Genomic DNA, 26,947 nt, shown 5'->3' with positions numbered 1-26,947 from the left:
CGTCAGGGGTCTCGGGCGCCTGGAAATTTCCCAGGGGAGGGGGGAGGTCTAGCTCAGCCCAGATGATGGATGCCTTCCTCCTGTGCCTCCTCCCGCCTCCATCTGGACACTTCCCATTCCCTCCTTGGGTGGGGAAGAGGGAGAGGACCTTGACACACACTTGGGGAAGTCGCTGCACGGCCCACCCTGCTGATTTGGGAAGCCGGAAACCCTTCCCTGCATGCCCGCCCCCTTCCTGGTCCCCATTTGTCTCCTCATAAACAACCCTGGAGCCACCGGGGCAGAGCCATGAGGGTCTCCGGGCCAGAACGGGCGGGCCCCCCGGGTGGCACTGTGGGTTTGTGCAGTGCTGCCCTCCCCCCACGACCCCCCCTCCCCCGCCTGCCTCTGCCTCAGCATCCCTCAGAGGGTGCCAGAGCGATGGGCCAGCCCTCAGTGGGGAAGAGGAAGGTCCTGGCAGCAGCAAGAGGCCCCTGGAGCTGGCAGGGGTGGGGCCGTGAGTGTTGCCTTTGCTCTCCTGGGCTCTGAGTTCCAGGTGCAGGGGGGAGGAGGCGGGTGGGCACAGAGCCCCAGGGCACACGGCACCGGCTGCTGCACCTGGCCTAGTACTTTCTGGAGCGACTGAGCCTTGCCCCTGAGGCCTCAGTTTCCCCATGTACACAGTCAGAGTTGTAGGTACTCAGCACTCACTCAGCCACGCCAGCCTCGCCAAGCTCTGCAAGCCAAGGTTCTCACTGAACAGCCAGTGAGGCAGGTGCTAGGGCCTCCCTTTCCAGGGGCAGAAGCTGAGGCTTAAGGGCTGAACCTGCTGCTAGAATGTGTTTCCTAACGCTGCTTCCCTGCAGGGGCTCTTTGGGGAGCCCAGGCCCCCTGCGACCCAGCTAGGACTCAGGGTGACCCAGGGGTGGGATTTGGGGAAGAGATGGGATTTAGGGAAGGGGTGGGATTTGGGGAAGCCCCTCACAGGCGCTCAATAACCCCACCACTGCTGCTCCCGAGGTTTCCATGAAGACGAGGGCCACCCCGAATAGGGCACAGCTCAGAAGACACCCCTAGGGACCTCCTCCAAAGCAGAAATGGGACTTGGCATGGCCATAATGAGCTGGTCCTCTCCAGAGCCACCTGGAAAGGAGCCCTCAGCTTCTCTCTCAGGCCCCAGCCCCCAGCCCTTTGCATCTGGGGATCCTCTTTCTAGGAGGGCCCTGGGCCATAAGACAACCAGTGAGGGGAGTTCCCCAAACTCCCCAAACCCTGAGTGCGGCCGAGGCAGACAGTCAGACCCTCTCTGCCGATGATGAATTGAGACTTAGAGGGTAAAGCACAGGCTGGGGGTGCAGGGCCAGGGGATGCTGGGCCAAATGGGAATCCAGGCCCATGGTTGGGAAGCCAGCCCAGCCCCTGCCCCTTCCCCCATACCCATGAGCCTGAAGGGAGGGGGCTGGGGCCTGTGCGGGTGTGGAGTTTATAGGAGATAAGAGGACTGAGGAAATCAGGCCTCCTAACACTGCCCAGCCAGCACAGCCCTGCAGTGCCAGACACAGACAGATAAGAGGTGTGGGGGGTGGGGGGTGGTGGTGTCGGTGGCGGGAGAGGAAAGCCCCGGCCCTTTCCTGGGGTCAGGCCAGCCTGTCCAAACTCCGTCAGCTAACTGCCTCCAAGCTGGGAAGGTGGGAGTTGGGGGGTTCGCGGGGGGGAGCATTGTCTGGTCTCACCGGCTGGCAGGGAGGGGCTGTCTGGGAACCTAGGAACTGAGTCCACCTCACCCCGTAGCAGTGGGAGGGCCTCGGGGCTCTGGCCTCAGAGCCTGGAGCAGGGCCAGCTCTGGGGGTGGGCGTTTGCAGAGGTCAGCAGGGACAGCCGGCAGAGGGTGGGGGTGACAGTAACTGGGGGGTAGTAGTGGTGGGTACAGCCTCGGCTTCCCCACTATCCCATGAGCTGTTGGTGAGGACCGGCAGAGGGTCACTGCCCTGCTCTATGCCTGGCAGGTGGGATCTCGCTGCTCCTTCCTGCTCCCAGGGAAAAACACAAGCCCCTCACTCTGAAGGTGTCTGTACCCCTTCCTTCCTGGCGAGAGGAAACTGCTTTGTTGATGGTTTCCCTTCTGAGGTCCCAAGGCTGCCAGCTCACCCTCTCCTCCTCTCTCAGTTGCCTCCCTTCGAAAGATAAATGGGACTTGGGACAGATGCAGCTAGCTAGTTGATTCTAGAGGAATCTGGAAAGAAGCCTTCAGCCTTTCTCCTGGTCCCAGGCCTTCCCCAAGTCCCAGCTTCATCTCTATACCCACCACTGCACCACCCTGGCTCCTCTCCCTTTGCTGGACCCAGGCACATATAAGACAGATGAGTACTCGGAAACACTGTTCTACTTGGAGTCACCCAGGAGCCACTGAAACCAACAGCCCTGACCTCTCTTCTGCACCCCACTCCCCATGGGCTCTCACTGCTTAATGCACCTTTCGTTGGGATACAGCTCTATAAGCGTGGACTCGTGTGTGTGTGTGTGTGTGTGTGTGTTGAGAACATCTGAACAAGAGGGCAGATCCCTCCCTCTCCAGCCCCTATTTAAGTTCTATTGTGGTACTCAGCCTACTGCGGAGAGGGTATGCTCTCTTATGTTCTTCAGCCACAAGCTTATGAACCATGTCTTAGTCACAGAAGAAAGAAAAAAGGAAAACAAAAGGCTCAACAAGAGAGAAAAGTGTGAATGAAAGGAAAGATAGATGAAGAAAGGTAGGAAGCAGGAACAACTGGATGATGGAGGGATGAATGGATGGACAATAGGTGGATGGAGGGAGGGATGGATGGATGGGTGGATGGATGAGTGAGTAGATGGATGGATGATGGGTAGAGGGACAGATGGGTGGATGAATGGGTGGACGGATGGATGGGTGGATGGATGAATGGATGGTTGGATAGACTAATAATGGCGGAATTGATGTGTGACTGGATAGATAAATTGTTAGTAGATGGATGGGTGGATGGATGAGTGGGTGGATGGATGAGTGAATGGATGGATAGATGGAAGAGTGAATAGATGCATGGAAAGATGAAGGGTAGAGGGATAGGTGGATGGACAGAGAGGTGGATGGGTGGATGAATGGATGAGTGGATGGATGGAAGGATGAAGGGTGGATGAATGGGTGGATGGATAGGTAGATGGATGGATGGAGGGATTGATGGATGAGTGAATGGATGAATGAGTGAATGGACGGAGGGATGGATGGGTGAGTGAATGGGTGAGTGAATGGATGGGTAGATGGATGGATGAATGAATGGTGGGAAGATGGATGCATGGGTGGGTGGGTGGGTGGATGGGTGAATGGATGAGTGGATGGATGGATAGGTGGATGGATGAGTAGATGGATGGATGAGTGAATGGATGGTTGGATCGAGGGTTGGATGGATGGATGAATGGTGGGCAAATGGATGAATAGATGGGTGGATAGATGAGTGGATGGATGGATAGGTGGATGGATGAGTGGATGGATGGACAGAGGGATGAGTGAATGGATGGATGGATGGGTGGATGGGTGATTGGACAGATGAGTGGTGGGTAGAGGGATGGGTGGATGAATGGATATAGGTTGGTGGAGGGATGGATGGATGATGGACGGATGGATAGGTAGATGGGTGGATGGATGAGTGTTAATGGATGGAAGGATGAGGGGTGGATGAATAGATGGATGATGGGTAGATGGTTGGATGAATGAATGGATGGATGGAAGGATGGACAGATGGACGGATGGATGGATGGATGAGTGAATGAACGGGTGAATGGATGGGTGGGTGGATGAGTGGATAGGTGAATGGATAGATGAATGTTGGGTAGAATAATGGGTACAGAATGAAGGGATGGTTGGATGGATAGATGATGGGTGGATGGATGGGTAGATAGGTGGATGGATGGATGAATGAATGGGTGGATGGATAGATGAGTGGATGAATGGATGGATGGTGGGTAGATGAATGGGTACAGAATGGTGGGATGGTTGGACGGATGGATGGTTAGGTGAATAGATGGGTGGATGTATGGATGAATGGTGGGTAGATGAATGGGTACAGAATGGTGGGATGGTTGGATGGATGGGTGGGTGAATGGATAGATGGAGGGATGAGTGAATAGATGGATTGATGAATGATGGGTGGATGAATGAGTGGATGGATGACTGTATGGGTGGGTGGATGAATGAATGAGTGAATAAAGGAATGAATGGATGGATGGATGGATTATGGATGAATGGATGTGTGGATGGATGGGTGAATATATGGATGATGGATGGATGGATGGATGATGGGTGGATGAGTGGATGGCTGGATGGGTGGATGAATGGATGAGTGAATGGTTGGATGGATGGATGGGTGGATGGATGGGTGGATGGGTAGGTGGATGGATGGGTGGATGGATGGATGTGTGGATGGATGGGTGGATGGATGGATGTGTGGATGGGTGGATGGATGGTTGGGTGGATGGAAGGGTGATTGGATAGATGAATTTTGGGTAAATGGATGGGTGGATGGATAGGTGAATGGATGGATGGATGTATAATGGGCAGATGGATGGATAGATGGGTGGGTGATGTATGTGTGTATGTATGTATGGACGAGTGAATGAATGGATTGATAAATGTATGAATGAAGAGATGTTTGGATGGATAATGTGTGAATTGATTGGTGGATGAGTGGATGGATGGATGGATGGATGGATGGTTAATGGGTGGATGGACGGGTAGATGGATGGATGGATGTGTAATGGATGGATGGATGGATGGATGGGTGGATGAATGAAGGGATGGAGAATGGGTGGATGGAGAATTATGGGTGGAGGGATGGGTGGATGAGTGGATAGATGGATGGACGAGTGCATGGTTGGATGTGTGGATGGATGGATAGATGGAGGGATGAGTGAATAGATGGACTGATGAATGATGGGTGGATGAATGGGTGGATCGATGAATGGATGGATGACTGTATGGGTAGGTGGATGAATGAATGAGTGAATGAAGGAATGAATGGATGGATGGATGGATGGATGAATGGATGTGTGGATGGATGGGTGAATATATGGATGATGGGTGGATGAGTGGATGGCTGGATGGGTGGATGGATGGTTGGGTGGATGGACGGGTGATTGGATAGATGAATTTTGGGTAAATGGGTGGGTGGATGGATAGGTGAATGGATGGATGGATGGATAATGGACAGATGGATGGATAGATGGATGGGTGATGTATGTGTGTACGTATGTATGGATGAGTGAATGAATGGATTGATAAATGTATGAATGGAGAGATGTTTGGATGGATAATGTGTGAATTGATTGGTGGATAGGTGGATGGATGGATGATGGATTAGTGGTTGGATGGATGGATGGATGAGTGAATGGATGGATGGATGGATGGCTAATGGGTGGATAGATGGGTGGATGGGTGATTGGATGGGTGGATATGTAATGGGTGGATGGATGGATGGGTGGATGGATGGATGAATGAATAGTTGGATAGATGGAGGTTGAGTGAATGAACAGGTGGATGATGGGTGGATAAATGGGTGGATATATGGGTAGATGAGTGAATGGATGGATAGATGGATGGATAGATGAATGATGGGTGGATGAATAGGTGGATGGATGCATGAATGAATGAATGGGTAGATGGATAGATGGATGATGGATGGATGGATGAATTGGTGTATGGACACACGGAGTGGAATGATGAATTGGTGGATGGGTAGATAATGGAATGTTATAGATAAACGACTGGACAGATGAATATAGATGTAATTGGGTAATGGGTAGAGTTTTAGATGAACAGATGGGCAAATATAGAAAGAGACAGAAGAATAGGAAGACAGATACTGAGTAAATAGATGTATGACTTGGTGCTGGATGAACTATTGAAGAGATAAATTGGTGAAGAGTCAGACCTAAATCAGGGATTTTTCACTCACTGTTCTCTTTTCCTAGAACACCTTCTTCCATCGATGTATGGAGCTATTGTACCCAAGTCTCTTTACAAAAAAGGAAAGGCTTATTCCTCCCCATGAGGTTTTCTTTGACTCTCATATATAAAATATCAACCCCTTCCATAACTCCATATCCTCTTACCCTGAATTCCATCTTCTATAGCATTTACCATCATCTGATATATTGCAATATATATTTCCTTGTTTATTTTTTTTATTCCCACTAAATGTCATTTTGTGAGGACAGGAACTTTGCTAATTCTAAACTCCAGTACCTAAAAAGTGAATACAGTCAGCATTCAATAAGTTTGTTTAAAAATATATGGATAAGTGGAAAAATATATAAAGGTAAATTTAGAGATGAATGACTAGGTGGTTGTTTGGATGAGATATGGATGAATGAATAGATGAATGAAAATAACAGTAACTAACATTTATTGACAATTTATTGTTCCAACAACTGTTTTAAGTATTAACTCATTTGGATGGCCTTATGGGCAAAATAATGGACAACTATGTATATGGCAGGACAAACATATATGTATTCATGCACAATTGGATGTCTGACTTGCTAGGTGGGAAGATGGTTAGACATATGGATGGATGAATAGGCAGATATATGAATGGATCTATGAATGGGAAGGATAAATAGTAAAATATTTAGATGAATGTGAGGACAGTAGAATATTTGGAGAGATAGAAGAATGTATTAAAGAATGAACAAATAGTTCACCAGTTGTATATATGGGCAAATAGATATACAAATTGATGAATACATAGATAATAGTAATTAACATATTGAGTAGATATTATGCTCAGGATAGGTGGATGACTAGCTAAATGCTTCTTTTAAGTGTTTTACATGTATTAAGGCATTTAAATAAATGGATGGATGGATGGGCATGTACATGGATGGATGAATGGAGGGATAGATGAGTGGGTGGGTGGGTGGACGCTTGCTCAATGAAGAAATGTAAAGAGATAGGGATGGACATGGGTATATACGTATTGAATGGATTGAATGAATTGACGGAAGAATATATTGTTTACCTGGACAATTGAGTGGATAGATATATTGAGAAATTGATGGATTCATAGATGATACACGGAAAAACAGATAGCTGTATAGAGAGGACAGATGGAGTGCATGGATGGATGGAGGATGGATGGATGGATGGAGGATGGATGGACCGATGGAGGATGGATTGATGATGGATGGAGGATGGATGGAGGATGGATGGATGGGTGGATGGATGGATGGATGGATGGGTGGATGGATGGATGGATGGATGGACTTATGGAGTATGGATGGATGGATGATGGATGGATGGATAGAGGATGGATCAATAGATGATGGGTGGAGGATGGATGGATGGAGGATGGGTGAATGGTGGGTAAATGGATGGATGGATGGACAAATAATGGTACAGTTGACATCAAATACTCTGCCCTATTGTTCCTGTTGGGACATGCCCTAATTGCAAAACTGAATCCTGACCACTGCATTTAAAGATCTATTCTTGCTACCTCCCACCCATCAGTCTGATAAATAATCGTGCAACTCTATTTAAGTTCTAGTGACAGGAAACTCCTGCCACCCCAAGGCAGCCCTCTACCCTGTGGAAATATTTTTCCTTCTTTTGAACCAGAATATACTTTGGCACATTTCGTGCCTGGCTGTCTGTGACTGGGATTCCGGAACCAAGAGCAGCAGGCAAGGAGGAGATGGGCAGGTTGAGATGGAAATGAAACACAAGCTTACTTTCCCTGGGCGATCTGGCTCAGCTTGAGGCCTGGCCCCGTCGCCCTCCCTCCTCCCTCCTCCTCCCCCCACCAGAATCCTGAGGTCTCCGCAGCTCTGGCTGGAGGCTGGGGACGGGCAGTGGGCACAGCTGTTCTCGGCGGCACACCCCACATTCTCTGGCTCCTCTGGGTTGTGCGGGGGGAGGGGCAGGCTGTGGGCCACGGGACACAGCCTGTTATGTGGGGGGGCATCTGAGCCGGACGTCCCGACCCCCACCAAGTCTTCACCAGCCAGCCACCACCTGAGTCACTGGGACCTCTGGGCCACGTGGAATTTTTCTGACGCTGCTGCCCCCTCCAACACACAGGGATTCACCCACGTGTCCACCTGCTTGCTGGTCTGAGCCTAACCTGACCCTTTGTCCACTCACACATCCGCAGGTGCTCACTGGCCCTGACCGCCTGGCACAGCCAGAGGTCGGACTAGCTGGGGAAGCAAGAGGGCCATTCCTCTGCGGCCGTGGGATGGAGGGAGGTGGCCGGGCCAGTGCTGTGGTGGCCAGCTGTCGGCAGCTGGGCTTGGTCCCGGCTGTGCTGGGCCCCTGCTCTCCGACCTCGGGTCCTAGTCTGAGCCTCGGTTTCCCCGTCTGGGACACAGGTACGGTGGCGTCTGCCTCTCAGGGTGGTTGTGGGCGTTGGCGAGCCCCGTGAGCTCCTGGACGTGAGAAAGCTCGGCAAGGAGCTGGCCCTCGGCGAGTGTCAGCGAGCGAGCCCGAGTCTGGTCCCTCCCTGGTCCGGCCACTCGCCTCGCGTGTTCTCCAGTGAGTCACGGCGACTCAGCCCAACCGGAGAAACAGTGGGCTGGGCTGCTCCTCCTGGGGCCTTGGCCAGAGCCCGGGGGCAAGGGGGGCCGCTGGCCAGGCCACCGCACCGACCTCGTGCCACTGGCCACTTCTGGGGAGCATGGCTCTCCCATCCCGACGGGAGAGGCTGTGTTGGCCTCTGCCTTGCGGGGTGTCACTGCTCCGACCTTCCAGTGCCGTCTGGCAGGGGACCGGGGAGGGCAGCAGCCTCCCCACTGGGGAGCAGACAGGATTCCTGGGGTGCCCCGGCCTCCCCCGTGAGGTGATAACAGGAGCAGAGGGCTGGAAAGAAACAAAGGGAAAATGGAGAACGGGAGGGAGGGGAGAGGAGGGAGGGGGAGGAGGGAGAAGAGGAAGGGAGGGGAGAGGAAGGGAGGGGGAGGGAAGGAGGGAGACAGAGATAGAGACAGAGAGACACCAGAGGGGAAAAGAGAGGAGAGAGGGGCCGAGTGTGGGACCAGGGAGGCCGAGGGGCAACGGAGGAAGGAGCAAGGGCCCCGGGCCGGGCTGGGCAGGGCAGGGGAGAGGGCCAGAGAGCAGCTGGGCCAGGGCTGGGCAAGGGGAGAGGCGGGCAGGGATGGGGACGCAGATGTGGGGGACCAGGCACCAGTGAGCGGATGGAGATGGGATGCAGGAGGGAGGAGCGTGTAAGGCAGGGAGCGGCCGCCAAGGTGGCCAGGGCAGGGGAGGGGGGAGGCGGCAGAGGAGGAGGGAGGGAGGCTGCCGCCTGCCCATCACAGGCCTCTGAGGTCCTGCTAAGCCCCCAGGCTGCTGGGCTGCGAGGGTTTTCTCTCTGACATTTTTACTAGTCTCAGAAGGAGGGGGAGGTGGAGGTGGAGGAGACCGAGGGGGGCGGAGAAGGGGGCTGGGGGGAACCAACGGGAAGCAGCTGCTAGGCGTCCTGGAGCAGGAGAGGGGCCGAGAGACCCAGAGTCCGCGAGGCCGCAGAGGCAGGGACAGAGGGGCACTCGGACAGCCCGGGGGCAGCCAGTGGGGAGCTGGCCCAGGAGACCCCCAGGGGCCAGAGGGGCCAGGACAGACAGACGGAGGGTCACAGACCAGCAGACAGAGAGAGGAGACAGGGGAGGGGGTGTCAGAGCCAGAGACCAGCCAGCCAGACAGAGGGAGAGACAGAGCAAGAAGGAGGGAAAGGGAGAAGGAGAGAAAGAGGAGGGGAGAGGGTCCCAGTGGCAGGAGGAGCGGAGGGAACAGGGCAGCCGCAGAGGGCCGCAGGCAGGAGCCTTTGAAGAAGCAGCCGCAGCGTCCCGTCCCCAGGGCTGGGGTCAGGCCAGGTCGCCGGCCAGGCGGGCGGCCGCCAGCGTCATGAGCAGCTCTGCGCTCCTGAGAAGGAATTCTAGCAAACAGGGCCTGGAGAGCCTCCTGAGGTAGGTCCCTCCGCCCAGGCTGGGGCGCGGAGGGCAGGGCAGTGTGCCCGCGCTGCTGCCACCCACGGAGGACTGGCACCGCGGAGCCCGGGCTGCCTGGGCGTGGGCCTCCCCAGCCTCCCCCAGGAGCCTGGCCCCAGCCCGGCAGCTCTGCGGCCCCCGTGCCGCGGGCAGGGTGTGGGGCGCACCAGGCTGTGGGCCTGGCGTGTGCACGTGCGTGTGGGCGCGTGCACGAGGGCCCGTCCCTTCCTCTGCGTCCCCAAGATCGCGTCCTCCTCTCCCACCTGCACCGCCGGGCCTCAGGCAGTGGCCACTCTCTGCTCGAAGACCCTTCCCCGGGCCCTGGGTCTCTGCCCAGGCTCAGCGCTCCCCGGGTGAAGAGCGTGGCCCCACCACGGCTTCCGAGGCCTCCTCTGGTCCAGCAGGCCCTCGGGGACTGTCCAGTCACCCCTTACTTTACAGATGATGAAACTGGACTTAGTACCACGTTCACCACCCCGGCCCTGAGGGCACCAGCCCAGCGTGGAAGGGGCCGCGGGCCACGTGAGTGCTTGGGCCTCAGAGCCGGATCTTCCCGAGCTGGAATCCTGGCTCCTGCATCCTTGGGCCACGGGCCAGTGCCCGGTGCTCTCTGGGCCTGTTCCCTCCTCTGTAAAGTCGGGGTGTGGTGGCACCTGCCTCACAGAGTCCTGGAAAGAGAGCAGAAGCAAAGTGCCACAGGCGGGCTCAGAGCCACTGTGCACTGTGGGCGTCTCCCCGCCTCCCTCTGAGCCACCTGCAATGCCCTTCCTCCTCCTCCACCCTTCCAGGCATCTAAGGCCCAGCGGAAACGCTGCCTCCTGCATGCAGCCCGCCTCGGCTTCTCCTGAGCTTGGAGGACTGCCCTCTTCTGCCAGGCCTGCGGGCCTGCTCCCTGCCCCCTTGGACGGCATGGCACGTGCTGGACGGACGGCATGGCACGTGCTGGGCAGACTGCCAGCTCCTGGAGGGGGACGGGCGTCCCTCAGCATCCCCACTCCACCCTAGCTCTGACTCTGGGGGGAGGGGGGGCAAGGTGTGCAGGTGGGCTTAGCAGCCTCTGAGGAGAGCTGAGAGCCGCCCCGGGCCCCTTCAGCAGGGTCTCTGCAGTCACGGAGGGACGGCTCTCTCCCTGCCCCACCCTGGCCTGGCCTTAGGGCTGCGACCCCACGGTGGGGACCAGAGAGAGGGTTTGAGGGGGCCCTGCTGGGCGTGCTCCCTTGGGGCCCTGCTCTGCCCGTGGAGAAGGCAGACCCCCCTGGGTCTCCTGGGCTTCACACCTGCCCAATCCACGTGTCTCAGGTGGGACCTCTCGTTCCTGTCAGCTGGGATGTGCCTTCCCAGGAGTCACCGCTGTCCCCCTGTCCCCAGCCTGTGGTCCAGGAACAGAGGAATGCCTGCTGGGTCAGTCCCCGGGGCTCCCCAGCGCCACGTAACAAATGGGGAAACTGAAGCCATGGGGGCGCGTTGCCCAGCCCACTGGGGGGTGGTGCAGGGAGAGCCCCAGGGCCTGGCTGTGTGCACAAGCATCCGTTGTCACAAGCATCCGTCCAGTTATGGCTTTGGCTCAGTTCCCAGACCTGGTGCCAGGTTGCTGACTTGGGTGAGCCGGGGGCGAGCTGGAGGCGCCAGCGGGGCTCAGAGGGTGCAGCTGGACTGAGGGTGGGGGCAGGCTCGGGCGCAAGCCCCGAGGACCTGGACAGGGGCAGGTGGGCCTGCAGGTGGCCGGCCGGGGCAGGGACAGGAGGCAGCCTCCCTCTGAACTCCCTGGGAACTCCCGCTGTGGAGGGCGGGGCGGGGCGGGGCGAGGCGCACACGAGGGTCCCTCGTGAAGAGTCACGGAGCCCGTCGGGCCGTCCGGCCACGCTGAGCAAAGCCCCCTGCACGTGCTGATGCTTCCAACGACGCGCACGGACCCGCACGCGCTCCAGGCCCCTGACCCAGCGGCCGACGGGGCTACACGCTCACGTACCACACACAGACGCGACTTCCTGCCACCCTCTCTCCCGAATCTAATGGGTCTGCCGGCCGACGGGCCCCTTGTCCCCGGTTGGCAACAGAAAACAAGACTCAGAGAGGCTATGAGTCGCCCCAGGTCCCCTTGGGATTGGGGAACCCGCCCCCTGCCTCACCCCAGTCCCTCACCTCGGACACCTGGGCGCAGGGGAAGGGGGACGGCAGAGGGGGCGCCATCCCCTCCGTGACAAGCGCCGCAAGGGTTTGCTGGCACCAGCAGTGGCTGGGGTGTAGACTGAATCCAGTTTAAGCAGATTAAAAGCGACCCTATGGGCCAGTAGGGAACTCGTCCTCCCACCCCGCCCGTATCCCTCATCTAAGTCTGGCTCACTCTGGGCTGCGGCCGTGCAGCCACCTGGATGCCCAGCAGGAGGCTTTAGGCTGGCAGGGCCGGACCCCAGGGCTGACCCCCTCCCCAGCCAACATGCCCCCATGCCAACCTCTAACCCTTCCCAGGTGGCTGGGAGTTACTCCCGGACCCCTCCAGCCACCCTGGGGGATTCAAGCCTCTCCCCAGGCCCCCCTTGGGCCCGGCCAGTGTTAGGGGCCGTCGGAGGGCAGCGAGGGGACCCTGGGTCCATTCACTTCCAGAGGGCGCTGGACTCGGGGCCACCTGCCAGGGTCACACAGTCCTCAAGGGCCTGGCTTTGTAAGGTAGGGGCTGAGCTGGCACAGTGCAAGGGGCTCCCGGTCCCCCAGGGGAAGCTCTAGGGGCCAGAGGAGCCCCCCGCCCCCTGCTCCCAGCACACATCCACCTCGGACACATTGGTGATCTCCATGCCTGGCTCTCCCACCCTGGCCAGCCTGTCCCAGGAGGCCTCTAGGGAGCCCGGAGTGGCAAGAGGGCAAGGGATGGGGCCGGCTGTGTGCTGGGCTGGCCCAAGGGGACTGGGGGAAGCCAGGCCTGAAACTACAGTGTCGGAGAGGCGTGGCTGCTTTGGGCCCACCCAAGGGCCCGCATCCGGGGGTGGGGTGGCCCCTGCCCTGGCAAGGCTAGGCGCCTGGTGGGCGGTGCTGCCACGGGTCCGGGTGGTCTGTCGTTCAGCGCGGGTACTGCCCTGGGAGCCCGGGTGAGCCAGCAGCAGGGGGTACAGGGACCAAGTGGCCCAGCCCCTTGGGCAGGGTGTCAGGGCCGGAGCCCAGAGCGCTGAGGTTCAGGCCAGGCTCCAGCCCCGGCCCGCAAACCAGAGTGGGACAGAGCAGCAAGCGAGCGGCGGCCAGCGTGCACCGGGCACCTGAGGGTTGGCGCCCCTGTCCCCGCCAGAGCCTCGAGAGGGTGCCCCATGGCTCCTGGGCCCTGAGGGCTGGCTGGACAGGGTGTGGGCCCCAGGAACACCTCATTGGGCTCAGAGCGGCTCAGCACAGGTTGGTGGCCAGGGGCTGACCCACTGCAGATGGGCGCTGGGTGGCACCAGACCCCGGCCCACCCCGGAAGGCGAGGGTGCCGGGGCCGTGAGGGACGGTTGCTGCCCATGACGGGCAGGGAGGTCCTAAGGCTTGTGGAGGTGAGGCTGCGGCTGGGGTGTGCCCTGTGGACCCTGAGGCTCTCCCGCCGGGCTGTGTCCTTCCCGGTGGTGGGTGGAGGAAGTGGGGGGAAGACAGGGTGGAGAGGGCAAGGGGCAGCGGGGCCCCTGTGAAGACAGAAAGGGGATGTGTGGGGACAGGACGGGATGAGGGCAGGGGACAGGACAGTGGTCCAAAGGGGGGAGAGGCAGCAAAGGAGGGGCTGGACGAGGCAGGAGGTGGGGATGCTCAAGGGGTCCTGGGAACCCCAGGCTGCAGATGAAGGAAGGGGCCCCCGGGGGCCGCGTGGAGTGGGCACCGAGTACGGGGGGTGAGGGCAGCACTGGCGACTGCCTGCGGCGATCCTCCCGGGAAGGTGCAGGAGGGCAGGCAGGTAAGAGAAGGGAAGAAGGGGGGAAAAGGGAAGAGAAGGAGAGGAAAACCCAGTGAGGAGACGGAAGGAGGCAGGGGGGCCCCGAGGCGGCATCCCACTCCTGGGCTGGGCCCTCCTGGATGGTGACCCAGGGGCTGCGGGGTTGGGACGCTGGCTGTGCCTCCTTGGGGTGGGGGGCCCCCAATGAGACGCTGCGTCTCTGAGCCTCAGTTTCCTTGCCTGTTGAGGGGTCACTTTGTCCCTTTAATGGGGTCGTTCCGGCCGAGCCCCTAGCTCTTGGCCAAGACTTTGGGGACAGAGGACCAGGGTCTGGTGGGACATCCAGAAGCATAGCGCCCCACAGAACCGCTGAGGCTGACTCCATGCCCCCATCTGTGTGGGCAGGGAGGCTGAGACTCGGGGAGGGTGGGGTGTTGCCCCCGCCCTGGGGGACAGGCAACAGGGTCTGCAGAATCAGAAGAGACACAGCCAGGGGTGGCATGACAAAGAGTGAATTAGGGCCGGTCCAACGGCAAAGCCCCTGCACCCCCAGAATGATCAATCCCAAGGGGTCAGGGATGAAGGAGCACCTCGAAGGGGGGGCTGGGGGCTGGGTGTTGGGGGCTCCGGTGGCAGAAACGGTGTGGAGGCCTCAGGGGGAGGGTCCCGCTGCTCCGTGCACCTGGGGGCCCAGGGATCTCTGGGAGGGCGGAGCCACGAGCAGACGGACAGGTGGTCAGGTGCCAGGCTGCACCTCCTGCCCAGGTGGGCAGACAGGTCTGGATGATGTGCAGACCCCGGGACTCGGCTGAGGAGGAGACCCCCTTGGGTGCCGACCGCGGGGAGAGCCATGTGTGGGGCCTTGGGGAGTGGGAGGTGGACCTGGGGCTCCGCACAGGAGGAGGGGGCGGGGGTGGCAGAGGCTCCAGCCGGTGCCAGCCACCGGTCGCGTGTCCTGGAGCGTGCCAGGGCCTGGCCTCGTGAGCGCTCCGAGGGCTGTGCCAGGCAGTCCCAGCTGGGCTCGGCAGCGTCCGGCTCTCCTGCAGGGCCGTCCGGCGCCAGGAGGAGACTGGGCCGGGCCCGGGGATGCGGCTGGAGCTGGTGCTGTGCGGTCAGCCCCCGGGTCCCGTCCCCCGGAGGTCGGCCCGGGTGATGCAGTGTGTAGGCGTAGGGGTGGGCAGGGCGACTCACTGATGTGAAGGATGGGGCGGGGGCGCCTAGGGAGGTCTCCTGGGCTGCCGCGGCATTTGGCCCAGGCCCCTGCGGCGCTGCGGTCAGTGACTCGGAGGGGAAAGGAAAGACCCGTGTGCGCGGGGCACAGGGCAGAGGGAGGAGCGGCGAGCGCAGGGCCAGCGCCGGCCACAGGCATGCGGCCACCCCAAGCCCAGATGGGCAGGCTGGTCTGAGCAAATGGCAAATGGGGGCAGAGATGTAGAAGAGCCAAGGCAAGGAGGCCGACCATGGAGCCCATCACAAGAGGTAGGCCATCCAGCCAGAGGGAGGTGACAGGCCGGGCAGCGGGACATTCAGCTCCGCTCTGGACCCCACTCTGGGGACCCAGCCTTGAGGACCCAGGGGAAGCCTGAGGTAGAGGGGTTCAGGGGCCACATGCCCACTTTCCCGGCTCGGCGGGGTCTTCGGGGCCCAAGGCGTGAGGCTCTGTAGGGCCGAGCAGTGAGAGGGGGTAAAGCCCCACGAAGAGGGTCACAGACTCCTTAGGCAGGGCCGTTTGCCAGTGCGTGGGCGCCTGGGTGGCGGTGAACTCCGGCTGGGCACCTTTCCCGTCTGGCTGTTTGGGGGGGTGCGGGGGGGTCCACCCGACCAGCCTGGACGGCTTTGGGGCCAGTGGTGTGACGGGCAGGCCTGCCCTGCTGTCGCCCCCACCAGCATCAGAGCCTGGTCCCCCGGGGGCTGCGTGGGTCCCGAGGTGGCCGCTGCGTCCCAGGTCTGGGGAGAAGGACGCAGCAAGCACCCAAGGGTCAGGCACTGCACGGTGGGCAGCAGCTGCTGAAGGAGGGATGGGGTCCCATCCAGAGGGCAGGGTGGGGTCTTGCACGGGGCGTGCAGCGGGCGGGCGGCACCGGGGAATGGGGAAGCCGCTTCAGATGAGGGAGTTGGAACAGATCTGGGACTGGGCAGGTCTGGAGCAGGATGTGGGGCCGGAATCCATGGGAACAGAGGCCCCTCCCACACCACTCTCTCCTGCAGGTGGGGAGGCAGGAGACGGGTGCACCTGTCTGGGAGGTACCGGGACGGTGGGTCACACAGTAGAGGGTGGGCTTCACCTCTGGACCCCGGGGGAGGATGGGGAGAGAGAGGCGGGGCTGTGGTGGGGGTCCCGGCTCTGTCTGCTGTGCCCCGTCCGTCTCCGCCTCCCTTGGCCACGATCTCCCTCATCGTGTCTTCTAGTGGCCACCTTCCTCTCTCCGAGGACCTCCTCCCACCATGGCCCCTTGTCCCTCCAGGCTGGGTGCAGGCACAGGCGCCCCTCACCTGAGAGGGCCTCTTGCCAGTGACTCCCCCCAAAATAAAGCTTGGAATAGGGGTCCTCTTCTGGGGCCCTCGAGCCACACTGTGGGGTCAGCACTGGTTTTCCTGGCAGCCTCTAAGATCTGTAAGGGCAGAGGAAATGTCACCCATCTCTGGGTCCCTAGCACCTGGCAAAACAAAGTGCTGGCAAAGAAAGGGAGGGGGAGGGAAGGGGGGGAGAGGGAAGGGCATGGGGAGCCAGAGGCCCTGGGGATGGAGGAACGGGAGGACAGAGGTCATCCCAGGCAGGCTGAGGGGAGCTGGCCGGGCTGGCTGGGGGGCTGTGGAGCAGGTGGCAGATGTCGGGGTGTCGTCCGGGGTAGCCCGGCCCGGGGAGGGAGGCCGGAGCGGTGACGGGGTGGCTGTGGTCCCCCGTCTGCCCTTCCCAGGGGAGACCCCAGGCCCTGCAGCATCACCTCCCGCCTTCTCGTCAGCTCTAAAGTGGGGTGTTGAGCCGGCCGAGAACCGGGCGGTGGAACCGCCCCAGCTGAGCGGGGTCTGGAGCCGGCAGACGTGGCCCCCAGGGGCCAGTGGGGTGAAGGCCCAGAGGAGACGGGGACGAGGACTTGGCCCGAGGGTCCCTGGTGGCTGGAGGGCTGAGGCAGAGGCAGCCTCCCCAGTTTGCCCCGGGGCTGGCTGGAAAGTCGTGCAGGAGGGAGTCGTTGCCTTTGGGGGCTCTGGGCAGGGCAGCTAGGGGTTCCCCCGAACGAGAGGCCCCCCCCAAGAACTGCCCCACTGGGAGAAGACGAAGGGGTGTTGGGCACGGAGGCCACACTGCGATACTCTGCTGTGAGGAGGGGGCGGTGCCCCCCCCCCCCCACCGGGGCAGGAGGCAGTGCCGGCGGGCTGGGGTCTGGGCTGACGCACTGTTGATGAACAGGCCCCACCCACAGGCTGCTCTGGCCTGGGCCCCGGGCCGCCCGCCGGCCCAGGTCCCAGAGCCCTCCCCTCCCTCGGGGCTGGGGAGCAGCTGCAGTCCTGGCGCGGGCGGGATGCTCTGCCCTTCATCTCTGGGCCGCCCTAGGGTGCTGCAGCCTCGGGGCGCACGAACCCCTGCAGGGCTGGCCTCTCCCCTGCTAGCTTCGGGCTCCCAGAGGCTGTGGCTGCGCCCCCTCCCCCCAGCTCCGGGCCCGGTGCCCTGGAGACACAGCCGCCCTGGCCCGCGCCCTTTGGGGTGCCGTCCTCTCTGCGGTTGTGGGGAAAGCCAGCTTTGCAGGTAGATGTCCCCTCATCCAGGGAGGCTTCCCGCATATGACCTGCTCACAGGGCCAAGAGGGACACGGGGCGGGGTGTGGGCCGGGCCTGCCCCTGCTGGGACTGCGGCCTCCTTCTTGGAGACACAGGTCTGCGGGCAGTGCCAGTCGTGGGGAAGCGGGAGCTGGGCCCGCCTCGGGGGTGGTCTCAGTTCTCACCCTGCCCAGTGGGTCAGCACCCCTTTTAACGGCTGGGAAGCTTGAGGCTGGGCCTGAGGTCTCACTCTGGGGAGGAGGGTCAGGGAGACAGGGCAGAGCCACAGCCTGGCACGCCTGGCCTCTCCTCCCTGGAGTGCCTGGACTGCTTCCCAGGCCCAGCAGCTGCCCCTCCCCTGGCAGCCTGGGCCCTCCCTCCTGCCGGGGTGACTGACAGCCATCCCTCCCGCCCCTCCACGCCCGGCCCCTGCGGGCCTCCTCGGCTCACCCCGAGGATGGCAACGGGCTCCCCACCTCAGGTCCCCTCCAATCACCCTCCTCCTCCCAGCTCAGAACCTTCGGTCTCCCCCAGACCCGCAGCTTAGCCTCTGCACCCAATCTTCCCGGGTCCTTCTCTGCCCCTGAGTCCTGCCCCACAGTGCTGGGGGTGACAGCTGTGGGAAGGGTTGGGGAGAGCTGGCACTCCCGCACCCCCAGCAGAGGGGGACCCCGAGGCCCCCAGCGGAGGCTGACCGTGCAGGCTGGGCCCCAGCCGTAAACCCTGTGCCCCCTCCCCTGGACGGCAGGCCCTGTAGGCGCCCTGTAGGGCGGGGAGGGGCCGGAGGGAGGGAAACCAGCCTAGTCTCTGGCCTAGAGCCCCTGGGGGCTTGGTGCCCCCCAGCCTTTCCCTCTCGGGGTCCCCATGGCTCCCTTAGAGGTTATTCATCCCCAGGTGAGCCGGGGCCCCTCCCCACCTGCCATTCCTTCCTACTGACTATCTCCCCGAGGTCCCCACGCACCCCGCACCTCCAAGCTCAACTCAGTGACCACCCCCCACACCCCCCAGGCTGACCCCTCCCAGGTTCCCACCTCTCCCCTCCTGGGGAGTTCTGGAGGCCTGTCCCTTTGCCCCTGCAGCACCCAGGCTGCAGCTTCCCCCTCCTAACTGCCCCCCCACCCAGCTGGCATCTCCCCCTTCTTCATGTCCCAGCTGGGCCTCCTTCCCGAATGCTGATCTGACAGCACCTGTGCTGGCATGGGCTCGCCCGGGGACACCCCACAGGGGAGGCGGGGCACCACCCCAGAGCCACCGCTCCCTGGCCCCAGCCACTCGGCGCTTTCCCGCCCGCTGGCCCCGCCTCTGCTCTTGCCCGCAGCCTCTGGGGTCTGACCCACAGACCCCTGCTCATCTTTCAGACACAAGTTCAAGTTCGATTCCTGAGCTTCCCTGGACAGTGGGGTGGGGCTTGCCCTGTGGGGTGTCTCCCTGGCATAGGACACCCAGTGGGGTACAGACACACCCAGGAAGGCACTGCTGAAGGGGGGTGGGCCGGGAGGGGGGCTGGACCAGTGCCAGGGCAGTCGGGAGGGCAGGGGGGTGGTGGCCAGGTTCCCAGCAGCTGCGGCTCCCGTGCCCACACCCTCTGCCACCCCACCCACCTCCCACCTGCTCGCTCGGGGCTATCTCTGTGCCTGGCTCGCCCCTCACAGCTGCCTCACTGCACGGATGAGTGAGAGCCAGCATCCTGGTGCCCGCCGTGGACCCTCCCCCGGGCTGCCTGGGCGGGACCCACGTTGCACACCAGTGAGGGGCACCCCTTGAGTTGTGGGGTGCGGGTGCTGCCCAGGCACCGCTGCCCTCTCCTGAGCTCCCGGCGGGGCCCAGTGTCTGCGCTCGGGGGCTGCTCTAAGACGAGGTGGCTGGGGGTGCGTGCTGTCCCCCAGCCCCGGAAGCCAGGCCGAGTGGCCTCTCTGGGGCTCGGGTCCCCCCACACTCTGTCCCTTCACTCGTGGGCTCTGCGGTCACTTGAGGCGCCGGTTGCTCTGCAGATGTCCACCTTGGCGTACGAGACCCCAGGGCGTGGGGCACGGGAGGGGACTGGACACCTTGATGGTCACAGGGAGACAGGGGCCCCCTGCTCCGGCTGGCTGACCGGCCCAGCTCCCCAGGCCTCCCAGCCAGCTCCTGCCCGTGGTGTCCAGGGGACAATGGCCAGGAGGTTGCCCTGCAGGTCTAAAGGGGAAGTTCCCCACTTCTGGCCTGGCCTGGCCTGGCCGTCCTCCCTTGGGCCCTGGCCCCTCAGCTGAGCCCCGAAGCTCTTTCCAGAACTCTGAAAAGCTTTAGGCGCCGAGAAGCAGGTGGGGCGGCCGTCAGCTGCCTGCAGGGGGCAGAGTTGAGACGGGACCAAGGCTTGATGCCCCCTCTGGAGCCACCGCAGGGCAGGGGAGGAAGGAGGTTGGGACAGCGGGGAGGGCCAGACCAGGCCCAGGACTGGCACCATGGAAGCCGTGGTGGAGACTGGGGGGCTGCAGAGGAAGGAGGGGAGGGGCCCGGTAGGCGGTGGACGTGGCCAGCAGCGGTAGCCCCTGAACTTGGGGAGCCCCACTGAGGACAGGGAGCCATAGCCGGCCCGTTGGGGTCTGTGCACACTCGTGTACCTGGTGGGGCGAGGCGCCACGCTGGAGCGTGACACAGGGAGGGGGGGTGCAGAGCCCTTTCAGCAGCCCCTGGGGCTGAACCCTGGGCGCGCCCGGAGCCAGAGCAGACGCAGGAAAGAGATAATTGCATTTGTGCAGGAACACCAAATCCCTCGCAGCTGCGCACGGGCTGAGCCAGGGCCACGGGCGGGCCGGCCAGCCGACGCCAGCATCCTGACAGCTCCGCCGAGCGTGCCAAGGGGTCTGGGCCGCCGGCCGGGGGCGCCTTTCCCAGGCCAGAGGCCCCCACCCCACCCCAGGAGAGCCGCCCCCCTCTCAGTTCCCAGAACGAAACCCAGCTGTGGAACAGTGAGGGGGTGAGGTCATGGGAGGGGCCAGGAGGGGCCGCATTACTCACATCCTGGGGCAGGCGGGCGGGAAGGGAGGAGGCCCGGAGGAAAGGGGCTGAGCCGGCTCCGTCCTTGGGCCGCTGGGTCAGGGGCTGGGGGCCAGCGCGGCCTCTCCCAGTGTGGGGCTTTGGCGAGACCGCTGGGGACCCCTACCCTGCTACCCGGCTCTGCCCCCCCCCCCCGAGCTCCCTGCCCCTGAGGGCTCGGGGGTCACATGCAGATGGCAGGGAGCAGGGGTGACCCTTGGAGGGGCCAGCTCCTCAGGAGTAATGTTCTCAGAAAACATGCCTTGGCCTCTGGCCAGGCGCGTTGTCGGGACGACGGCAGGAAAACACTAAACAGTGTGCTGGGGCCCCCTGGACGGGCCTGGGGGCCTGGGCCTGCCACCTTGCCCTCACCTTGTTCCCTTGCCCGAGTCTGTCAGCACATGGACGTCCGTGTGCACACGTGTGTGCACGAGTGTGCCTGGTGGGGGGCGCTGGGACCCATGCGTGGAGTGTGGGTGTGTGCGCCCACGTGGGCCTGAGTGTTGGGCTCAGGAGAAAGTGTGTACGTACACGTGTGCATTCCTGCCACGTGTGCGTGTGTGTTGGTGTGTGTGTGTGTGTGTTGGTGTGTGTGTGTGTGTGTGTGTGCCAGGGAGGCCCGCTGTGCATTGCGTGGTTGAGTGCAGGCCTGCGTGGGGCTTTGCTGGCCGGGACACATCGCCCTACCGGTGGGCTGACCAGACCGTGTGGCCTCTGCACTCAGCTGTGCCAATGAAGGGTCCCCGGGGCTTGGGGGAGGGGTCTGGGGAGCAGGAGCTATCGTCCTGAGACAGGCCCCACCTGGCCCACCCACACATCCCACCGGGGCCCATGCACACACACCCAGCACCACACATTGGCCAAAAAATCCCAAACGCCCAACACACCCATAGGCGTGCGCAGCTTGGACGTGGCAGTGAAAGAGATGCAGTGCCGGTCTCACCCCTCGGAGGAATCCCCGCGGGCGCCCCCAGGCTGCCCCAGGCTGCCCCAGGAGAGGGCTGTGGGCACCTTCTCTCCCCCCACTGCCCTGCTAGGCTTCTGCCCTCCATCTGAAGGGGCTGTGGGTGCTCATGGCGGGGAGGAGCCCCGGACCCTAGGTCCCCAACATCCCCGAGATCACCCCAGGCTCTTCCTCCCCAGACAGGACGTGGCCCCCAGCCCCCAGCCGAGGGCCTGGAGCAGGAGGCTGATGGGAGCCAGGTGTGGGGGATTAAGTGGCTCCCTGGGGCCCGGGTGGGGAGGGGGTGGGAGTCAAAGTCGCTTCTGAGGAGCGGCACGGGGGTGGGGGGCGGACTGGGGGTGCCGAGGGCTGAGCAGGCGGCTTGGTTTGCGTGGCTGGGGTCCCGTGTGGCTGCCGCGGGGGGAGCGGGCCTCGAGCTGGGGCTATGGAGGGGCCTGGCTTTTGTCTGGGAGGCTCTGAGGAGACCTAGGAGAGATTAGATCATGTGCTGGCACGGCTGCCGAGACCACAGAGCCGGCCCACCCTGGCCAGGGGACGGGGGCCCTGAAGGAGCGGGCTGCGGGGTCAGGCGGGGGACACGGCAGGAAGGGGCTGAGACCCCGGCTCGGAACAGTGAGCGCTGTAGAACGGAGACCCAGGACCCCTCTCTCGGGCTCTGGGGGAGCTGGGGCAGGCAGACCGTGCCAGCTGGCCGAGGCCTGCGGTGCCCACCGGATGCCAACAGCCTGAGATCTGCTGGACCAGGGCCAGGGTGGTCCGGCCCCGGACCCCTGGTCTCAGGCCGACCTTGTGTAGACCCGAGGGAGGAACCCCAGGAAGTGTGGGAGTGAGGTCCCCCGCACCCGGCTCTGCGTGGGCCTCAGTTTCCCCATTGACGGCACAGCCCGGAGAGACTCCGCACGGGGGCCGGGGACGGGCGGGCGTGGTGTTGGGTGAGCTGAGAGGTCAGGTCCCGGCTGAAGGCAGGCCCTTTTCGGGTCCTCTAGCGGGGCCGCAGTCTGCTCCTATGGGGCAGGAAGGATCGCCCCTGCTGGGAGGGTCGCGTTAGGGGAGTGGCTGCCTAGCTGGGCCGCCTCTGGCCTGACCTCAGCCCAGGCCACCAGCGTCCGAGTGGCCGAGGCTACCGTCACTTGACTCAGGTAGAACGAACGAGTGACCCCAGCTGCCCGGCGGCCACAGCCAGCTCTCCGCACCTCAGCCGGCTAGTCCCGTACCCTCCGGGCCCTGCCTGGGGCCAAAGCTACACTAGCCAGTGTCCTGGCTCCCAGGAGGTAAAGGGATCCAGCCTGCTGGAAGAGGATGGAGGGTCTGGTCCCATCCTTGGGGTTTCCCCAAGCCTGTCTGACACTGGGGCCCCCACATCACCAGGAGGCACGTGGACGTCCAGAGACCACCAGAGCCCTGGGTCCTCCTCCAACCCGAGGACACCTTCCCGACCACCTCTCAAGATCTCTGCTGTAAAGATGGGGAAACTGAGGCCTAGAGAGGCCTTGCTGGGGCCTGCTTGGACAGGGGAAGTGGGGTACAGGCCCCGGTGTTGACTCTTTCCCCGTGTCCCTCAGGCTCGCCACTCAGTGGAGCGTGGAAGAGGAGGAGGATGGCGCCCGGGGGCGGCGCCAGCAGGAGAGGGGCTGGCAGCTTCCGGCCCAGGATGAGGACGAAGGAGGCCAGTCCCTGGTGCAGCTGGAGCAGGAGAAGCTGTGAGCCGACGCTGCCAGCTCGCTTGTCCTGCACCCCTGGGCAGAGGGGTCCTCTGGGGGTCAGGCCCTGGGCTGGAGGCCCCAGAGCAGATGAGACGAGGAGGGAGGGGCCCAGCCCTGGGACCCGGGCGGGGTGGGGTGGGGGTGTCCTTAGGGTGAGGGTCGTTGCAGCCCCAGGTGCCAGCGGAGTCTGCCGGACACCTGGCCGGAGACGTGTGGAGCTACCCCCGACCGGCCAGCCTCCCGGGGTCCTGCCTCAGGCCCTGGTCACCCTGCACGGTCCCCCTTGCTTGGACTGACTCTGAGCGCAGCTGTGGGGCCCTGGCCCCCGAGCCCCTTGCCCTAGTCCTTGCTGTCTGTGACTCACTGAGGCCACATCCAACTTGGCGGGCCGAGGGCCGGCTTGTTCCCTGCCGGGGCCCAGGAGGCCGCTGTAGCTGGGCTGGGCTGTTTTTCCAATAATGCTTCCCCTCCTCCCGGCCCTGTTTTGTTCCATTTTCTCCGAGTCAGCAGCTCTGGGTGGAGTGGGGTGCTGCAGCGGTCAAGGCCCCTCGGGCCAGGTCCCTAGCCTAGCAGGCAGGGGCTGGGGGCAGGCAGGGACCACTGGACCACAGGCCTGCCGTGGGGGACAGGGTTCAGGGCTCAGCCGGGAGGGCAGAGGGAAACTCGGCACCCACCCGCGGGGACCGTAGGTAGCGGGGGAGAGACATAGCCCAGCATTTGGGGAGCCCCAGGCTGAGCGGGGAGACATAGCCCTGTTCTTGGGGAGCCCTGGCTTAATAGGGTGTGGCCCAATCTTGGCCTCAGGTAGCTCCAGTCTGTGGGGGAGACACAATCCTGCCCTCAGGGATTCTCTGACAATGGGGGGGGGGGCCTCGGCCCAGCCGTGGGGTGCTGTCCCTGGGGCAGATGGGGTCTCCCGCACTTGGAACCCAGGGTCTGAGAGAGGGAGGCGGCGTGGACGGGGATGTCGGCCCCCTGCCCCGCATCTGGCCCGGCCCTAAGAACGTGCCTGCTCTTTCAGCCTCAGCCCGAAGCCCTCGGAGGCCCCTGAACTGGACGAGGATGAGGGTTTCGGCGACTGGTCCCAGAAGCCAGAGCAGCGGCGGCAGCATTGGGGGGCTGGGGAGACCACGGACGGTGGGGCCCCCCCTCGGGGTGCGAGCCCGGAGGGGGAGCAGGAGGAGGACAGGCAAGTGGGGGTCAAAGTGTGGTGGTGGGGGGCTCTGTCCAAGCCCCCTAACCTGTGTCCGAGCCACTCCCTCTGCTCCCGCCCCCCCCAGCAGCCCCCCAAAATGCCCCCGTGGCCGTAGCGGGAGAAGGAGGAAGAGAACGAGACAGGAGGGCGGCGGCGGGGGTGCTGGTGCTGCGGGTGGGACAGGAGGAATCTCGTTCCTGGGCTCCCCAGGGCCCCCGGGCCCCATCCAGACCAGCTGCGGCCGGCCGGGCTGTTGCTCTGTCAGCACATCTGCAGCCCACTGACGTCAGGGAGGCCCTGCGCCCCCGCTGCCGCCCCTTCCTCCCCCGGGGCAGCGAGCTCCATTCCCACGGAGGGGAGCAGGTATTTCCAGATGTGCGGCCGCCAGTCGGCCTGGGGGGACAAGCTTTCCAGATGTGCAGCCGCTCTGAACCAGGGCAGGCAGGGGGAGGGGCCCTGGGCTGGGGTCTGCTCCGGACCCTCACCCGCCCCCACCCCGGGGGTCTGAGCCGCTCTCAGCGCCCCACAGGCCGGGGGCAGGGGCCCAGCTCTGCTCGGGAGCTCCAGGCTCGGGGCCCTGTGGCCTCGAGGGTCTCCGGAACCCCTCTGGGCCACCTCCCGTCCCCTCCAAGGCCCCTGAAGCAGCCCCGAGCTCTCGCTAAGACCCCTCCCGTCACTCCACCACCCCTTCCCATCCACGCCCAGAGCCAGCTGCCCGGCCGGGGCCCTGCTCCTGGCGTGGCCCTCTGCCCACGGCCGCCCTCCAGGCCTCGGTTTCCCTCATCTGTCTCTGGGGGCAAGAGCACACTCTGCGTTTCTGAGCTGGGGGCGGGGGCAGCAGGGTGGCCCGTCCACTGGTGCTGGGGCGGCTGCAGCCCTGCCTGCCGGCCCTGTTCGCTTTGTCCCCGACTGGCCGCCCAGCAGCAGGGGGCACTATAGCTCTTCTGTGGACCCTCCTGCTCTCGCCAGACCGCCCTGCCCCCCGCACCTGCCTGGCCTCCTGTAGCCCAGCTGAATGGGCCCTCTGTGAGCCTGCCGCTGGCTCGGACCCCGGCCCACCTTGGGTGGTGGTCTGGGTCTTGGCTGGCACGAACACCAAGGGGCCTGAAATCATGGAAAATGCGAGAATTTCCCATCTTCTTCTCCAGGTTCAGTCCCGCTCCAATGCAGAGTCGCGCAGGCTGCCAGCGGCTGGCCTCCCCGCCGCCCCCCACAGCCAGCCTGGTCAGCCCTGTTCCTCAGGGCTGCGGTCCTCGCTGTGACCCCAGGCCTTGCCTCGTCCCTCAGTTGACCAGCCCCCAAACAACCCTCAGACCCCACCTAGCTCCCACCTGCCGCCCAGGCCCGCTCGCCCCAACGCGGAGCAGGGCAGGAGCAGGGGGCCCAGGCAGCCCCAGCCCCAGGAGGCCAGCCCGCAGGCTGGACACCAACAAGCAAGACACGGGCCGGGGCTGGTCCTGAGGGCCTGGAGCCCGGGGCTAGCCTCAGCGCGCAGGGATGGGACAGTGGGCACTGGTCACATGGCCCCGGGGACAGACGGCAGGCTCTGAGGTCCTTGGGCTTACTTCTCCAAAGAGGCTGGGGTCTCGAGATTCCTGGGCGCTTAACTGGTCTGACTGCCCATCTTACAGACGGGGAAACTGAGGCTTGGAAACGGGAAGGGACTCGAAGTGATCAAATGACCTTCGATCTATTGGATTGCCTCCCCTTCCCCCCCACAGGCCCCTCCAGTACACCTTTGGGAGCCAGGGTGGCGACGAGCTGACCCCAGCTGGGGTCTGTCTGGAGGAGCTGCATCTGAGCCCCGACTCAGAGCCCCAGGAGGGGCCGGGAACAGAGGACACAGAGCCCAAAGGCCCCGAGGGACCCGTCCAGGGCAGCCCAGGGCTGGCAGAGACCAAGGAGGCAGATGAACAGGTGCCGGTGTCTCCCCAGAGGGTCTGGGCACACCCCGGCCCCCAGGCTGCGTCTGTCTCTGCTACCTGCACGCTCTGCGGGCCTCGTGGGACGGGCCCAGAGGGAGCCAGCACCCACCCCCGCAGTCTCAGAGGGTGGTGGGGTTGGTCACCCTGCCTGATGGAACAACGCTTTCCCGGACTCACCAGCTCCTGCTGTAGAGAATTCCAGAACCAGAGAATGGCAGGGTGGGAAAGGACCTGAGGCCCAGGGAGGGGAAAGTGTTTCCTTCAACCAGTCACGGGTGGGGCAGGAGGGGTGCAAAGGGGGTGATCATTCAGACCCCGTAACCTCAGACGTTCTGTTCCCAGCACCAGAGATGCCAGCAGCGCAGGGCACCCAGCCCCTTGGTCTTGGAGGAGACGGAACCGGGCTTGCCTCCCCTGAGCCCCAGCACCAAAGTAGGTTAAGCCCCAAAGCCTAGCCCTCTGTCCCGGACTCATGACCAATGACAGTCCCAGAGAGGCGGCCACGGGGCAGCTCCAGGACAGGAGCAC

General features: G+C 62.8%; 1 protein-coding gene across 2 annotated transcripts in view; it reads left to right on the top strand.

The window, feature by feature from the left end:
- LSP1 (lymphocyte specific protein 1) overlaps positions 1-26,947 on the top strand; it is a 37,863-nt gene that overhangs the window by 4,058 nt on the left and 6,858 nt on the right. The window contains exons 1-5 of one of the 2 annotated variants that reach the window (XM_068554992.1): positions 9,460-9,951; positions 23,159-23,296; positions 24,321-24,488; positions 26,216-26,411; positions 26,762-26,851. In XM_068554992.1, the coding sequence (XP_068411093.1) occupies positions 9,890-9,951; positions 23,159-23,296; positions 24,321-24,488; positions 26,216-26,411; positions 26,762-26,851 (654 nt within the window). In that variant the 5' untranslated portion in view covers positions 9,460-9,889. Of the gene's footprint in view, positions 1-9,459; positions 9,952-23,158; positions 23,297-24,320; positions 24,489-26,215; positions 26,412-26,761; positions 26,852-26,947 lie in introns of those variants that run through there. The other variant, XM_068554990.1, reaches the window with a different exon arrangement.

This window comes from Eschrichtius robustus, chromosome 11 (assembly GCF_028021215.1).
Source record: "Eschrichtius robustus isolate mEscRob2 chromosome 11, mEscRob2.pri, whole genome shotgun sequence".
Classification (NCBI taxonomy): domain Eukaryota; kingdom Metazoa; phylum Chordata; class Mammalia; order Artiodactyla; family Eschrichtiidae; genus Eschrichtius; species Eschrichtius robustus.
This window is presented reverse-complemented; position numbering and strand designations above follow the sequence as displayed.